This window comes from Trachurus japonicus, chromosome 19 (assembly GCF_045865225.1).
Source record: "Trachurus japonicus isolate A0001 chromosome 19, Traja_1.0".
NCBI classification, from domain to species: Eukaryota; Metazoa; Chordata; class Actinopteri; order Carangiformes; family Carangidae; genus Trachurus; species Trachurus japonicus.
The window spans coordinates 3236206-3252404 of record NC_140925.1 but is presented as its reverse complement, the minus strand read 5'-3'; the positions used below and the strand labels follow the sequence as shown (position 1 = coordinate 3252404).

At 40.9% G+C, this 16199-nt stretch overlaps 2 protein-coding genes across 2 annotated transcripts in view; one reads left to right on the top strand and one right to left on the bottom strand.

Moving 5' to 3' along the window:
- Positions 1-6014, top strand: part of st6galnac (ST6 (alpha-N-acetyl-neuraminyl-2,3-beta-galactosyl-1,3)-N-acetylgalactosaminide alpha-2,6-sialyltransferase) — a 19988-nt gene extending 13974 nt beyond the window's left edge. The window contains exons 5-9 of the mRNA XM_085761742.1: positions 1282-1420; positions 2192-2295; positions 3447-3530; positions 4220-4319; positions 5804-6014. Of these exons, the coding sequence (XP_085617868.1) occupies positions 1282-1420; positions 2192-2295; positions 3447-3530; positions 4220-4319; positions 5804-5983 (607 nt within the window). The 3' untranslated portion in view covers positions 5984-6014. The remainder of the gene's footprint in view (positions 1-1281; positions 1421-2191; positions 2296-3446; positions 3531-4219; positions 4320-5803) is intronic.
- A 5933-nt stretch (positions 6015-11947) lies between these two features.
- Positions 11948-15188, bottom strand: LOC146967132 (parvalbumin-like EF-hand-containing protein). The gene is made up of 4 exons (XM_085762093.1): positions 15083-15188; positions 14192-14327; positions 13137-13252; positions 11948-12049 (listed from the first exon to the last, which is right to left on the bottom strand). Exons 1-4 carry the CDS (start codon positions 15186-15188, stop codon positions 12006-12008), a joined length of 402 nt encoding a protein of 133 aa, XP_085618219.1. The 3' UTR covers positions 11948-12005.
- Between the last annotated feature and the right edge of the window lie 1011 nt (positions 15189-16199).

Sequence of the window (16199 nt, the reverse complement as noted above, 5' to 3'; positions counted from 1 at the left end):
TGTGAAATTATGTAGCGTGGATTAGGGAACAGATTAAATAAACTCTCTATCTTGTCTGGGTTTGCCTTCTCGAAATTAGGGAGGTGTGTTCTCAGGTGAAAACACGGAGCAGCTTCCTGTCGACTCGGTGCCTCGGTCCGCTCCACGCTGCTCCACGCTGCTGCTCCACGCTGCTGCTCCAAACTGCTGCTTCACTCACAGAAACACGTTGTTAGTTAGCGGAGCCACATATTTGCAGGGTGTGGCGCTCTGCAGGGCTCCGCTGGGTTTAGAGGCTCCCACTCCCACAGAGTTACTGTAATTACAGCTGGTGGTCTCATATCCTACAGTAAATCAGGACTGGGACTGACTCACATTGTGTTCTCAACCACAGATGATGAATCTTAATTACACAACAACAACAACAACAACAACAGACCAAGAAAAAGCAGCAAACTGTCAAAGCTCAGACGTTGCAGTTGTAGGTTTTGGTGAAAAAGATTTTTAAAAATGAGTTCCAGTGGATGTGGGAGTGAAGGGAGCAGCGGTGACTCATTCAGTCCAGTTTCACACTTTCACCTTTTGTAATAAGTCACTAACACTTTGTTTAAAAAGTACAAGTTTATTAATGATTGACAACTATATTACCAGGAAGTTTCTGTTAGAGAGTGTAATGGAAAATTTAGATGTTACACTAACCCATATTATGCTGTACAAGTGTTAGTATAGTCATGTTTGTGATTGAACTTCTTTTCACCTCGTGATATGTGGTAAGATAGATAGACTCATAACATAGATAAGTCATCAAATACACAATCCAACAACTCCACAACGCTCTGGTGGACAAGTTGTGACCTGCACATTCACCACGCTATGAGATAATAACACAACGTTACCACACAGAGTTGTTTTAGAGGGAAATACAGAGACTGTTGATGAAAAACTGTCCCTGAAGGCAACACGCATCAGTGGTTTTTATATGAATTTGCATGAATAGATAGATAGATAGATAAATACATGACAATGGAGAGAAACAACACAGAGACACGGAAGTAAAATACACAAAAAACACATGTGTATTAAAACAATAATAAAAATGTTCTGCCCTTTGTTAAAAACAAAACAAAACAAAACAGTAAAAGAGGAGCAGTCGTTCAGTCGACTGATTCATTAAAGGTTAACGAACAGAAACTTCCTGTTTGTTTCTACTTCCTGTTTTATTTTGAAGTCCCCGACGCTGTGTTTATGTTTGTGTTTTGTGTTTTATGTTTTCTGTTTTCTGTTTGTGTGTTTGCTGCTCAGGACCAACGGGGCGATCCTGCAGGGCTTCGAGGAGGACGTGGGGTCTCGGACCACCCACTACACCTTCTCCACCAACACACTGATGAACTCCATGAGGAGCTACGGCCGAGTCGGCTACCGAGGACCGCCGCTGTCCCAGGTCCGCACACTGCAACAACTCACAGCGTGTTTTTAGACACTTTTTACTTCTTTCAAGCAGATTTTCACTTGAAATAAGTAGAAAAATCTGATAGTGGAGCAAGTTTTTCTTTCTTATTACAAGCACAAAAAATGTGCTTTCACTGGCAGATTTTTCTATTTATTTCAAGTGAAAATTAGTTTGAAACAAGTGAAAATGATCTAAAAACAAGTTGATTTTTAGGTGATGAGTCTTATTTTAAGTGGAAAGAGGTTCGTATTGAGTAGAAATTAGACATTTTGACAAGAAATAAGACAAATATTCTTGGAAAGATTTTGGGTTTTTGCAGTGCACCACAACCACACTGCAAAAATTAAAAATCTTACCAAGAATGTTTGTCTTATTTCTAGTCAAAACAAATCTCATTATAACTAAAATAAGACTCATCACATAAAAAGTAGCTTGTTTTTAGACACTTTTTACTTATTTCAAGCTGATTTTCACTTGAAATAAGTAGAAAAATCTGATAGTGGAGCAAGTTTTTCCACTTATTTTAAGTGAAAATTAGTTTGAAACAAGTGAAAATGATAAAAACAAGTGATGGGTCTTGTTTTAAGTGGAAAGAGGTTTGTATTGAGTAGAAATGAGACATTTTGACAAGAAATAAGACAAATATTGTTGGAAAGATTTTGGGTTTTTGCAGTGCACCACAACCAGAGAGTCTCTCCTCCTCCACTGATCACACAGTCTCATCTTCATTATCTTCATCATCTTCGTCTTCTCCTCTGACAGGAAACGCGATACGTCTTCCTGCCGGATCACGACCGGGACTACCTGCTGATGAAGGCGGCGGCCACTCACTCTCTGGTGGAGCGAGGGCCGGAGAAGAACAGAGAGTGAGTCACACGATCATTTTACAAAGCTGAAAGGGATAGTTCAACATTTTCGGCAAATTGGCCCATTGCCATAATCCCTATAGTCATAGCAGTAGGTTCATTACCTTTACGTAATTGTCGGTGCAAGCTATTTTTAGAACGGCGGAGCAGAGCCGTGAGCTGCTCAGAGCTACGCTACGGAGGCTCATGGGATTTCTTGGTTTCCCTCATCAAACTCATCAAATACACAATCCAACAACTCCACAACGCTCTGGTGGACAAGTTGTGAGCTGCACATTCACCACGCTATGAGATAATAACAGAACGTTACCAGACAGAGTTGTTTTAGAGGGAAATACAGAGACTGATGATGAAAAACTGTCCCTGAAGGCAACGCGCATCAGCGGTTTTACATGAATTTCCCTCTAAAACAACTCTGTCTGGTAACGTTGTGTTATTATCTCATAGCGTGGTGAATGTGCAGGTCACAACTTGTCCACCAGAGCGTTGTGGAGTTGTTGGATTGTGTATTTGATGAGTTTGATGAGGGAAACCAAGAAATTATGGCAATGGGCCAATCTGCCAGCCTAGAAATCTAGCTGCACCCTAGCGGCAGCAAATCTCTTTGCTCCGTAGGTGGGTCTAGAAACGAGCCATAGGAACTTTTTGAGTCTCGAACACCGTTTGTGTTGACCAATCACAGCGCTCTATCTGTTTAGAGAGTCGTTGGGCGGCTTAACGCCATGACGACATACATTTTAATTGGCTTGTCAGGCTAACGTCATCCTGCTCTTTGCTCTGATTGGTCGTAGCGCCACCCTATTGGTGCAGAGGCAGTTTGAAAGACAGCCTTCATCCCGCCCCCTGGATTGAGCCGAGGTCTACCGCTCGTTACCAGACTAGACATGTTAATGATATAGTCTGGCTTGTCAGGCTACCAATCTGCCAAAATGTTGAACTATCCCTTTTAAGGATGATACAAAGACCTTTGTCTCCCTCGGTCAGATCCTGTTTCCTCCAGCTTCATCCTCACATCAAATTTGAAAAAACAACCACTTCCTCCTTCTGTCTTCTTCACACCTTCATCTTCTCCCAGTGATTGTTAATGAACTGGTCCAAGTTTATAATAACGTCCTGTCTCCTCCTCCTCCTCCTCCTCCTCCTCCTCTCAGCCCTTTGAAGTACTTTGGAGAGGACGTGTCGGCGGAGAAGCTGAAGATGTACCACCCAGACTTCATCCGTTACCTCAGAAACAGGTGAGAAGCAGCAAGAGGAGGAGAAGCTGCTGCTGCTTCTGAGGAACTTTCACATCCTCGTTCTTCACTTTAAGGGATAGTTCACCCAAAATTGAAATTTCACTCATTATCTCCTCCCCCTCATGTGGACTAAAGGCTGGGAGAAGTTTCAGAGTCCTCCGTGGCTTCTCTGAGTTACAGGGGGTCTCGGCGTAGCAGTGCATGTCCATATAACGGTTGCAAATGGATACCAACTGTCTTCGTAACAAAAAGACACACCAAAAAACATCCAAATACCTCCATGCTGCTTGTACGTAATGTCCGTCTTGTATTGAAGCCCCGACATGAGAAATAAGTCTATTTTTCAAGCTTGTTTGTAGCGGAAGCTTCTCTTCCCGGTTTGTCAAATTTGGACGAACTGTCCTCGTCCCAGTTCGTCCAAATTTGACGAATTTCGGGGCTTCAATACAAGAGGGACATTACATACGAGCAGCATGGAGGTATTTGGATGTTTTTTGGTGTGTCTTTTTGTTACGAAGACAGTTGGTATCCATTTGCAACCGTTATATGGACATGCACTGCTACGCCGAGACCCCCTGTAACTCAGAGAAGCCACGGAGGACTCTGAAACTTCTCCCAGCAATTCAATTTTGGGTGAACTATCCCTTTAAACTCCTCTTTTTAACTTCTTCCTCTTCTGTGTGTTTCAGGTTCCTCCGGTCGAAGACTCTGCAAACCAAATACAAGGACATTTACCGTCCATCAACGGGCGCCGTGATGCTGCTGGCTGCGCTGCACACCTGTGACAAGGTAACAACATCCATCATCATCACCGTCGTCATGGTCGCTGCCTCAGGGCTGATTTGTATTTACAGTGGGACGAGGCTGCACTTGCCCCGATAGCGCGAGGTTTGTTTAGACTCGCAGCCCCGCGGCCTTGTGGGAGCTCGTCCTGTGTGTGTGTGTGTGTCTTTGTGTGTGTGTGTGTGTGTGTGTGTGGCCTTCAACCACAGATCTGCAGATTCTCTCCTTGCTGTTGAAACCTGCTTTAAAACCCTCGGATGATCCTTCAGTTTGTTACCACTTCCATGACCCCTGGACAAAATTTAGATATTAGTTACTTCCAAAATATTTGTGATACATACAGAGCTGGGTCTTGACTAAACATGAAAATCACTTTTGACATGGGTTTCAACATTTTTAACCCCTTCCTGGCCAGTTGTTTTTGCTGCAAAAACACATGATTTCTATGGGGCTCTATGGGCTTTAGAGCTGGTGACAGTATTTTCTCATTTACAGAGTGATAATAAGAGATATCCAAAATCCCCTCAGTGAAAACTTCTGACTCTAATATGTCAACAAAATAAAACAAGAATTTTGAAAGGGGCTTTATCCATTGTTCAGATTTCGGTTCTGGAAATTAGCGCATATTTCATTAGATATTGCCTCATTTACATATTTAAACATAAAATTTGACAAAACTTGTAATACAAAAAATATTTGTCTTAATGTGAGTAATAAACTTGGGAAGTTTCATGGTGATATCTGTTAGTTAAAATTTTTACTTTATTTTTACATTAAAAAACCCATTGGACATTTTTGTCCACTTGAAGGGTCATGGGTGCTGTTAAAATTCATCATTATGGGTCCAAAAATTTGACTTTCATTCTGAAACTCGGGACATCCAGAGTTTACCCAAAGATAAACCTCCTTGCCAACAATCAAGCCCCAGTGACCTTTCATTTGACCGTGGGGAGTTGGGGAAGTGTGAGAGGTGGACAAACATGTCCAGGGGTAAATGTCAACACACACAGCTCCCAACACTGCAAAAACCCAAAATCTTTCCAAGAATATTTGTCTTATTTCTTGTCAAAATGTCTCAATTTTAGTCAAAACTAATCTCTTTCCACTTAAAATAAGACTCATCACCTAAAAATTCACTTGTTTTTAGATCATTTTCACTTGTTTCAAACTAATTTTCAATTGAAATAAGTAGAAAAATCTGCCAGTGAAAGCAAGTTTTTTGTGCTTGTAATAAGAAAGAAAAACTTGCTCCACTATCAGATTTTTCTACTTATTTAAAGTGGAAAATTTGCTTGAAAAAAGTAAAAAGTGTCTAAAAACAAGCTACTTTTTAATGTGATGAGTCTTATTTTAAGTAGAATGAGATTTATTTTGACTAGAAATAAGACAAATATTCTTAGTAAGATTTTGAATTTTTGCAGTGAACCTGAGCTGTGTGTTGTTGTCATTAGTGTCGGTCTCTCACTGTTCTTCGTTGTGTTTTGATGCAGGTGAGCGCGTACGGCTTCATGACCTCGGACTACAAGAACTACTCTGACCACTACTACGACCGCAGCTTCCACTCCGTCGGCTTCTTCATCAACCACGACCTGCGGATGGAGATGAGTCTGTGGCAGCAGCTGCACCAGGCCGGACTCATCCAGCTCTACACGCACCATGACAACGCCTGAGCTCACGTCCACACACGACGACGCATCACCAGCGCGGCGGCGAGGACACAGGAAATCCAAACGCAGATCGACTGCCCCGCCCCTTCCTGCTGGAGCGATAAAAATGACTCAAAGAGCAACAAGAACCAGAAGTTTTCTTTTTGTGAAGGAAACGATTCTTCATCTTCATCTTCTCCTTCTTCTTTTCTAAATGACAGCTGCTGTGATTGTTCAGGAAGCAGATATTTTACTTTATTTTATTTATCAAACGTCTGTCTGTTCGTCTTTAAAAACTTTTATATATTTTTCCCCAGACAGGCTGCGTTTGTTCGGTTTGGTTTGGTTTGGTCGACTCGTAGGTTAAACTCATTTTTATTTCCAGCTCCCAGAGGATGAAACGTCACTGACTCTACAGCGCCACCAACAGGTCAGAGTTGATGATGAACGCACATAGATGCTAAGTGCTAACGTTAGCATTTAGTTTATTGACTGAGAGAGTTAAAGGCAGAGTCTGGAGTTTTGTTCGTTGCAGTTTGTAAACACAACATTGAAACTGGGCCCCTCCATCTGCGGCGATGCTAACCGCTACCGCTAGCAGAAGTTAGCATCGAGCTAGCTCACTACAACGGAGCTCATACTCGTTACCAGTCAAGGCTTTAGTTGTCGTGACGGTGGGGAATCGGTCCGTGGCTCCAGTGCTTCACTCAGACTGTTTTTCTTTTTCTTTGCGGTCCTGACTGCTGCTGCTGAGAGAGAGAGACGTGCTAGCACTCGTTAGCATCTGATACAGCTAGTGTAGCTAGCAGCCCTGAGCTACTACTCTGCTACACGTAGCTTCACCTGAGCTAGAAGCCCATAGCTGATGATTAAGAAGATGGATTTATGCTGCAACTCGGAGGTCCGAATTCCCAAATCGGAAATTTCCGACTTCCGACATCATTGCGTTCACGCTGCAGGAACTCGGAAGAAAAAAAACATGGATACCTAAAGGAAGTTTGGCATATTATTGTGGCTCATAGCTGAATACGAAAAATAAATGCAGCAGTAAATGATGTTTATTTTGGAGGAGAGGAGACGCTGCAGATGAGTGCACATATAATGTTACAGCCTTGAACAGTTAAATTGAGGTCCTCGTATGTGACGGAAATAACGTTTAACACCATCACAGCTTAATATAAACGTATTTCATATAGCCTAGGCTACTGCAATAATACACAAAAATATGCATTCAAACCTCAACAAATAACTTAAAATAAATGTCTAAATTCTAACCGTTTAAGACGAGGGCTGCCATGTTTTGATGTTGTCGTGATGTCAAGTCGGAAAGTCGGAGCTCTGATATGATACCCCAGTTTCCGACCTGTAATTTCCGAGTTCACCGCCGTTCAATTCATTTTTTACAACTCAGAGCTCGCTTTTTTCCGACTTCCGCAGCATTAATTTGTATAAGTCTAATGTTTATTTTTGGGCACAAAATTCCAGACTCAACCTTTAACATGTGGACAGATACAGGAGGAAGAAGAGTTTTTCTGTGGTTGAATCAGGTTTTAAACTGGACTTGTTTCCTGCGAGTCACCAGAACCAGGCTGCTGCTGCTGCTGGGAAAACCAACAAACCGAGAGCGACTCGGACAATCAGAGTGGAAGCAGACGGAGGCTCTTGTTGTTGTGACTGTGTGTCGGACTGTTTCAAGAGTTTGGCCACTTGCTTAAAATACCCCGACTCCCCGCCCCCTAAATAGCCGGTTAGAGCACTGCAGGCAGTGGCCAAGGTCTTTTTCTGACATTTAGTCTCATTATGTTCTGCCTCTGAGTCTGTAATGTGTGTGTCTGTATACACTGCAAAAACTCATCTTTCCAAGAATATTTGTCTTATTTCTTGTCAAAATGTCTCAATTTTAGTCAAAACTAATCTCTTTCCACTTAAAATAAGACTCATCACCTAAAAATTAACTTGTTCTTAGACAGTTTTCACTTGTTTCTAACTAATTTTCAATTGGAATAAGTAGAAAAATCTGCCAGTGAAAGCAAGTTTTTGTGCTTCAGATTATCAGATTTTTCTACTTATTTAAAGTGGAAAATTTGCTTGAAAAAAGTAAAAAGTGTCTAAAAACAAGCTACTTTTTAAATGTGATGAGTCTTATTTTAAGTATAATTAGATTTAGATTTATTTTGACTAGAAATAAGACAAATATTCTTGGTAAGATTTGGAATTTTTGCAGTGTGTTTGTGTGTTTGTGTGTTTTTACTGTGGAAGGTAACAAAACCAAACCTCTGTGTGTCTGTAGAGTGACAGACATTTGAAGCTGTTAGTCTTTTGTTTATTTTTACTTTAATTAAGGGACTTATTATTATTATTAACTTATTGTTTCTCCTGTACTGATGAGATCATCACTGTGCCGCCGCCACCAGGACTTCCAAACCCTAACCCTTCCAGTGCCTTTTTCTTTTTCTCTTCTTGTTCTTGTTCTTGTTCTTAAAAAAACAAAACAAAAATGTGAATCAGTAGTTTCGGATGAAGCATTTTTCTTTTTATCTGCGAGGTGATTCAGGACGTCTCCACGGTAACAGGACGTCATATCAGTGGCCTTTTATTCTTTTTCTTTTTCTTCTTTTCTCCATGTTTGGATTCGGAGCTGGCCGGTCGCCGCGGTGCGTTCAGGCTCCACACCTGGAAACGGAAAAACCAAAGACACACTGACTGAACATCAGGGAATATTTAACATGTAGCAACACACACACACACACACACACTCACACACACTCATACTGAAGCTGAGTGATCCAGGCATGTGAAGCTTTATTTTGGCGGTGTGTGGCGGCAGGAAGTGGAAGAAAACTTCACCTTCATCATGGAAAATTTCCTGACTCTAATTTTGACCTTTTAAAAAAAACATTTTTTTTTACCTGTATAAAACCAAACTGTGATTTTATCTGAGTGTGTTTGTGACTTTGTGTTTTGTTTTTTCACTAAAATCAGATTCTGTTGTGTTTTAAAGTTTCCTAATTAACTGTCAACGTCATGTAAATACAACTTTATAATATTAGATCTAATTAGTGGGAGAGTGTTTGTTCACGTCCTGTTGATTAAGTCTAATTAACTGCCAGTGTCACTGCACACGACTAAACATGCAAAATATGAAATTATATACAGTTCAGCACATAATGATAATGAGATAATACATAAAGGGATAGTTCAACATTTTGGCAAATTGTACCATTGCCATAATCCCTATAGTCTTAGCAGTAGGTTCGTTACCTTTAATTGTCGGTGCAAGCTATTTTTAGAGCGGCGGAGCAGAGCCGTGAGCTGCTCAGAGCTACGCTACGGAGGCTCATGGGATTTCTTGGTTTCGAACTCATCAAACTCATCAAATACACAATCCAACAACTCCACAACGCTCTGGTGGACAAGTTGTGACCTGCACATTCACCACGCTATGAGATAATAACACAACGTTACCACACAGAGTTGTTTTAGAGGGAAATTCATGTAAAACCGCTGATGCACGTTGCCTTCAGGGACAGTTTTTCATCAAGCAGTCTCTGCATTTCCCTCTAAAACAACTCTGTCTGGTAACGTTGTGTTATTATCTCATAGCGTGGTGAATGTGCAGGTCACAACTTGTCCAATGGGCCAATTTGCCAAAATGTTGAACTATCCCTTTAAGATTAAATATTGAGTGGATGTTTGAAATTCTCCTGGAAACTCAACACACGGTCTCAGCTGAAGTTATTTTCTTCTTCTCATTTCTGCCAATTCTAATATTTTTCCAGGAAATAACTGTAATATTAGTCTACTATTTTTTTCTTTTCTTTTTTTGTTGCAGTTATTCTAACAGTTTTACAGAAAAGGAAACAAAACAAAACACCAGGAAAGGAAAGACTATCACCATGATGTTAGTGTTTCAGTGTTTCAGTGTGAACCAGGAGGAAACAGACTGGTGGTGTTTGTGCCGTGAGAACAGTGGTTCATACTTCCTCTGTTATTTCCGCAGACACGTCAGATCAGGGTTTAATCATTACATGTGACCAATGTAGACCAATGAAAACACCAGAAACCACTTTCTCTCTCTATCTCCCACACACACACACACACACACACACACACACACACACACACACACACACACACACACACGCCATGATCATTTCTCTTCCACTTTATTTTTTTGAGGAGGAGAGGCATTTGTCCTCCTCCATCTCTGCACACTGCAAAAATTCAAAATCTTACCAAGAATATTTGTCTTATTTCTAGTCAAAACAATAAAATAAAACTCATAAAGTCTTAAAATAAAACTCATCACATTAAAAAGTAGCTTTTTTTAGACACTTTTTACTTTTTTCAAGCAAAATTTCCACTTTAAATAAGTAGAAAAATCTGATAGTGGAGCAAGTTTTTCTTTCTTATTACAAGCACAAAAAACTTGCTTTAACTGGCAGATTTTTCTACTTATTTCAATTGAAAATGAGTTTGAAACAAGTGAAAATGATCTAAAAACAAGTTAATTTTTAGGTGATGAGTCTTATTTTAAGTGGAAAGAGATTAGTTTTGACTAGAAATGAGACATTTTGACAAGAAATAAGACAAATATTCTTGGAAAGATGTTGAGTTTTTGCAGTGTAAAAAACACCGAGGATCCAGTTCACCTCGTTTCCTCCTTTCAAGAGGCACAGAACCAGATGTGCATCATGATGGTGCGATGTGGTCGGGGTTTTAGGGTGGGGGTGGGGTGGTGTTGGGGTTAATGGGAGGGGGGTTGAGGGGAGAGGGGGGTTGAGGGCTGCGTTAGGGAGTTACCAAAGCCATGAGTCAGACTTTGCAGCGCTGCCAAAATGTCTGGCAGCAGGAACGTTACAATTACACAGTGCAGTTGGTAATGTGCAGCCGGCAGCCTGAAAGATGAGGCCTGGCCTAGGCCCTGGCTCTGGTGTGTGTGTGTGTGTGTGTGTGTGTGTGTGTGTGTGTGTGTGTGTGTGTGTGTGTGTGTGTGTGTATCATCAGTTTGCATGAAGTGGATGAGTTTCCCATGGAAGCAGGTGAGCGAGAAGAAGCCGTGTCAGATGATTTATTGATGTGTTTATTATGTTGTTTGTCTGAAGTTCATTAAGTTCCTCTCGTTCCTCCACGACACGACAGCATGACCCAGTGTGTGTGTGTGTGTGTGTGTGTGTGTGATTGTGGAGAATCTGCATCAACATGAGCTCATTAATCCTAAAAAACAGAGATGAGAATGGACAGAGGATCCAGGTTTTAACCAGCAGGAAGTGACTCGTCCTCCTCTCACATGAAGAGGAGTGAAGTGCTGCCACCCAGAGGAGAGAGCGAGTCGGTGCAGCAGCTCAGGAAATCTGTTCATATGGTCCAGTCAGCTGATCTAAACTTTAAAACACAACTCAGTCTGATTAGCAAACTGTTTATTTTTTTTGCAACTGTACAAACAGAAGAAGCAGACTGTCCTGTCATATAGAGAAGACAAACCTCGATCTACTGTAACACAAAGTGACCTGAACAACACAACACAACAACACTCTCCCCTCAGCTCAGGTGTGTGCAGCTTCCCCTCTTCTCTGCAAAAACACAAAATCTTTCGAATAATATTTGTCTTCTTTCTTGTCAAAATGTCTCATTTCTAGTCAAAACTAATCTCTTTCTACTTAAAATAAGACTCATCACCTAAAAATTAACTTGTTTTTTAGATCATTTTCACTTGTTTCAAATACATTTTCACTTGAAATAAGTAGAAAAATCTGCCAGTGAAAGCAAGTTTTTTATGCTTGTAATAAGGAAGAAAAACTTGCTCCACTGTCAGATTTTTCTACTTATTTCAAGTGAAAATCTGTTTGAAAGAAGTAAAAAGTGTCTAAAAACAAGCTACTTTTTAATGTGATGAGTCTTATTTTAAGTAGAATGAGATTTGTTTTGATTGGAAATAAGACAAATATTCTTGGTAACATATTTGAGTTTTTGCAGTGTTCTATCCTCCACACACACACACACACACCAGAGCGTCACAGAGGAGCATCGATGAACCACGTCGCCTCTATTTCCCCGGTTTCTTCTCCATCTTCACCAGGTCTGAGAACTCTGCACAGAGAAGATGAAACAGGGGTTAATATTGTCATAATCCACATCACATCGTCATTTCTTGATGACATAAAGACAAAAATCCAACTATTCAAAATGTAATTACGACAAGTCAGAAAATTACATTGTTGATATCTACAATGTTAATTCCAGATAGTTAAAGGGACAACAAGGAGTTTTGGAAAAGCAAAGTGTTTTCTTTGACCGGCGCAAGACAGACTCATGTTTTCATTCATCAAGAATTAAAGTCAGAGGTTGGAAGACGATCACATACCGTCGTAGTTCCCACCATAAACGGAGATTCGGCGGCGTTATTCTTATGACTCGCCACGAAACTGAAAGTAAAGAAACGCTGGTCGGCTCGCCCAGCATTTCCACCACCACTAATAATTCCATATTTCGCACATTCTGTGACAAATTGTAAACTGTTTTCTTGTCTGTAACAACATCTCTGTCCCGTCTGTCCGTCCTGGGTGAGGGATCCCTCCTCTGTTGCTCACCCTGAGCTTTCTCCTGGTTTTCCCTGTTAAAAGGGTTTTCTATGGAGTTTTTCCTCAGTGGATGTGAGGGTCTAAGGACAGAGGATGTTGTTACGATGCCATGTGAAGCCCTTTGAGACAAACTGTTTGTAAAAACGGGCTATACAAATAAAATTGCCTTGCCTTGCCTTGCCTAATAATAACAAAATAACCATAGAGACAAAACCATATATTTATCAAAAATGGGCCCTAACAAGTGTGGGTAACGTAGATTCATCCATATTAATATGAGACTTTTTTAATGTCGCGGAATTTTTTGTTCTGCCAATGGAGAAACTCCTGATTGTCCCTTTAAACTCAGCTTTTAAATGTTAAATCTGCCATAAGGAGCCATGTTCGATCCCCCACAGATGTGAAGAGTGACTGACTGCTGACCCTCAGTGGTGGCTGCAGGTCGGTGCAGCACAGAGAAATAAGAGAGTAAAGAGGATAAAGCTCCTCCTCTTCCTCTTCCTCCTCCTCCTCCTCCTCCTCTTCCTCCTCCTCCTCCTCCTCCTCCTCCTCCTCCTCTTCCTCCTCCTCCTCTTCCTCCTCCTCCTCTTCCTCACCTCTGTAGTCGATGCGTCCGTCTCCGTCGGCGTCCACGGCCTGCATCACGGCCTCGGCCTCCTCGTCTGACAGAGGAGCAGCTGGAGCGGCGCCGGGCACCGTGGACAGGATGTACCTGAGAAAACACACATGAGTCCAGAAGAATGAATGAATGAATGAATGAAAGTTGACGTATTGTAAAGAACTGACTCTCCTCCTCCTACGGGAGTGTTTTCAGTTGGACTTGTATGGGGCTTTGGGGTGGAAGAATAAACCGTCTGCATCTGATTTTTCTGATTCTGGCTTATTTTTTCAGTTTTTTGCACTGCTCCAGCCTTACCTGCCTGGGTTACCTCTCATGACATCACAATATTTAAAGATGTTGGATTAGGTGTTTAGTAATCTAGATGAGATAATGAGGGACTTGTGTGTTTCTTATTATTCACCCTTTTCCCGTTGGGCATTGAGGATACTTTATCTAATGTTTCTGTTATAACCTTGTCAAGTGGTTGAATGCAGGATTGTAAATTCTATAAGTTCCTGTCTTTAGTTCCTGTTTTTCTCCATGACTATCCTGGTCAGCTACATCCTTCTGTTAAGAGAGTTTTGGAAGTTAGAAAGCATAAGGTTATGGCTTTGAGACAAGGGGAGAGATCTCACATTGGCACCAGAGATGCTCCAAGATTCAACATTTTTGTGATGTGGTTCTTTTTTATAGCCTAATAAACTATTTTTTTGACTACAAGACGTGTAAAGGAGGTGTCAGTGGTGATTGCTTCTTCTCATCAACACATCATCAATATACCACAGACAAAAGCTTCATCTTTGTGTCGTATATATGTGTTATGTTATGGGATATGTGCAATGCTGTTATGTCTTGTGTGCTGGATTGATAAGGCTGAGGTGTATTGTTTTTTTTGTTTTGTTTTGTTTTTGTCATTGTGGCCATCAAGGCATTTATGGAGCAGCTACAGAGTCCAAGACAAATTTCCCTGAACGGGACAATAAAGTTTATCGTATCGTATGGTATGGTATGGTATGGTATCGTATCGTATCGTATCGTATCGTATCGTACTTGATCTCGTTCCACTCGATGTATCCGCTGCCGTCCTTGTCCAGCGTGTTGAAGGCCTTCCTCACCGCCTCCTCCCTCTGCTCCGACGTGCTGAACTGCCTCATGTAGTCCAGGAAGCGGCCGTAGTGGAAGTTTCCTGCAGAGGAACGACCAGGAACCATGACAACAGGCGGTGACATCATCATCATCATCCTCCTCATCCTCATCCTCATGACTCACACGTGAATGAGCATCACACCAGTCACTGTCGTCTAGTGGATGACTGCATCTCTCTCTCTCATACACACACACACACACACACACACACACACACACACAGTGTTTTTGTTTTGTTTTGTTTATTTACACTGCAAAAACTCAAAATCTTTCCAAGAATATTTGTCTTATTTCTTGTCAAAATGTCTCAATTTTAGTCAAAACTAATCTCTTTCCACTTAAAATAAGACTCATCACCTAAAAATTAACTTGTTTTTAGATCATTTTCACTTGTTTCAAACTAATTTTCAATTGAAATAAGTAGAAAAATCTGCCAATGAAAGCAAGTTTTTTGTGCTTGTAATAAGAAAGAAAAACTTGCTCCACTATCAGATTTTTCTACTTATTTCAAGTGGAAAATTTGCTTGAAAGAAGTAAAAAGTGTCTAAAAACAAGCTACTTTTTAATGTGATGAGTCTTATTTTAAGTAGAATTAGATTTATTTTGACTAGAAATGACATTTTGACTAGAAATAAGACAAATATTCTTGGTAAGAGTTTGAATTTTTGCAGTGTAGTCTAGTGTATGACTGCATCTCTCTCACACACACACACACACACACACACACACACACACACACACACACACACACACACACACACACACACACACACACACACACACACTCAGTGTCACCCTGCGCTCTCATCCCGTGTGGCATGCGGTCCACGTCCTGCTCCGTGAGCGCCGCGCCCATGGCAACCGCCACCTTCTTCACCTGAGGCCTGAAGTCGTCCTCCATCTTGTACGACTCACCTGGAGGTCAGGAGGAGGGAAGAGGAAGATTCACCACACCGACGCTGCTTTATAACGTCTATCAACTCTGCAAAAACTCAAAATCTTTCCAAGAATATTTGTCTTATTTCTTTTCAAAATGTCTAATTTCTAGTCAAAACTAATCTCTTTCCACTTAAAATAAGACTCATCACCTTGAAATGAACTTGTTTTTAGGTCATTTTCACTAGTTCCAAACAAACCTTCACTTGAAACAAGTAGAAAAATCTGCCAGTGAAAGCAAGTTTTCTTGTGCTTGTAATAAGAAAGAGAAACTTGTTCCACTATCAGATTTTTCTACTTATTTCAAGTGAAAATCTGCTTGAAAGAAGTAAAAAGTGTCTAGAAACAAGCTACTTTTCAATGTGATGAGTCTTATTTTAAGTCTAACTAGATTTGATTTGAAGAGAAATGACATTTTGAGTAGAAACAAGACAAATGTTCTTGGTAAGATTTTGAGTTTTTGGAGTGTACAAAACTACAGAGTTGTTGTTTTCTCTCTGACTCAGAGTTTCATTTGTAAAGCCCAAACAGTTTGTCTTTACATCCCATCATAACAACATCCTCTGCTCTTACACCTTCACATCCACTCAGGAAAATCCCTTTTAACAGGGAAAACTTGTTGAAAGCTCAGGTGTGGGTTAGCATAGCTTAGCACATAGAGGAAACATGCTCATGTGTTTTTTCCTTCCTTCCTTCCTTCGTTTCCTTGCTTCATTTCCTCTGTGCCTCCTCTCTGGTTTCCTTCTTCCATCGTTGCTTTCGTCCTGTTTTCTCTCCTTTGTTTCTCATTTCATCTCCGTTTTTGTCCTCGAGTGTCAAAGAAGAGCAGACGAGTCTCTCAGTCCCTCCTCGGCCCGCGGAGACAGAAATGATTTGTGATTCGAGGCCGAGAAGATAAAACAAACTCGACTCCTCTGACTTTCATCTTTTTTTACTTTTCACCTCATTTTGAAATAAAAAAACAAGGTCAGAGGAT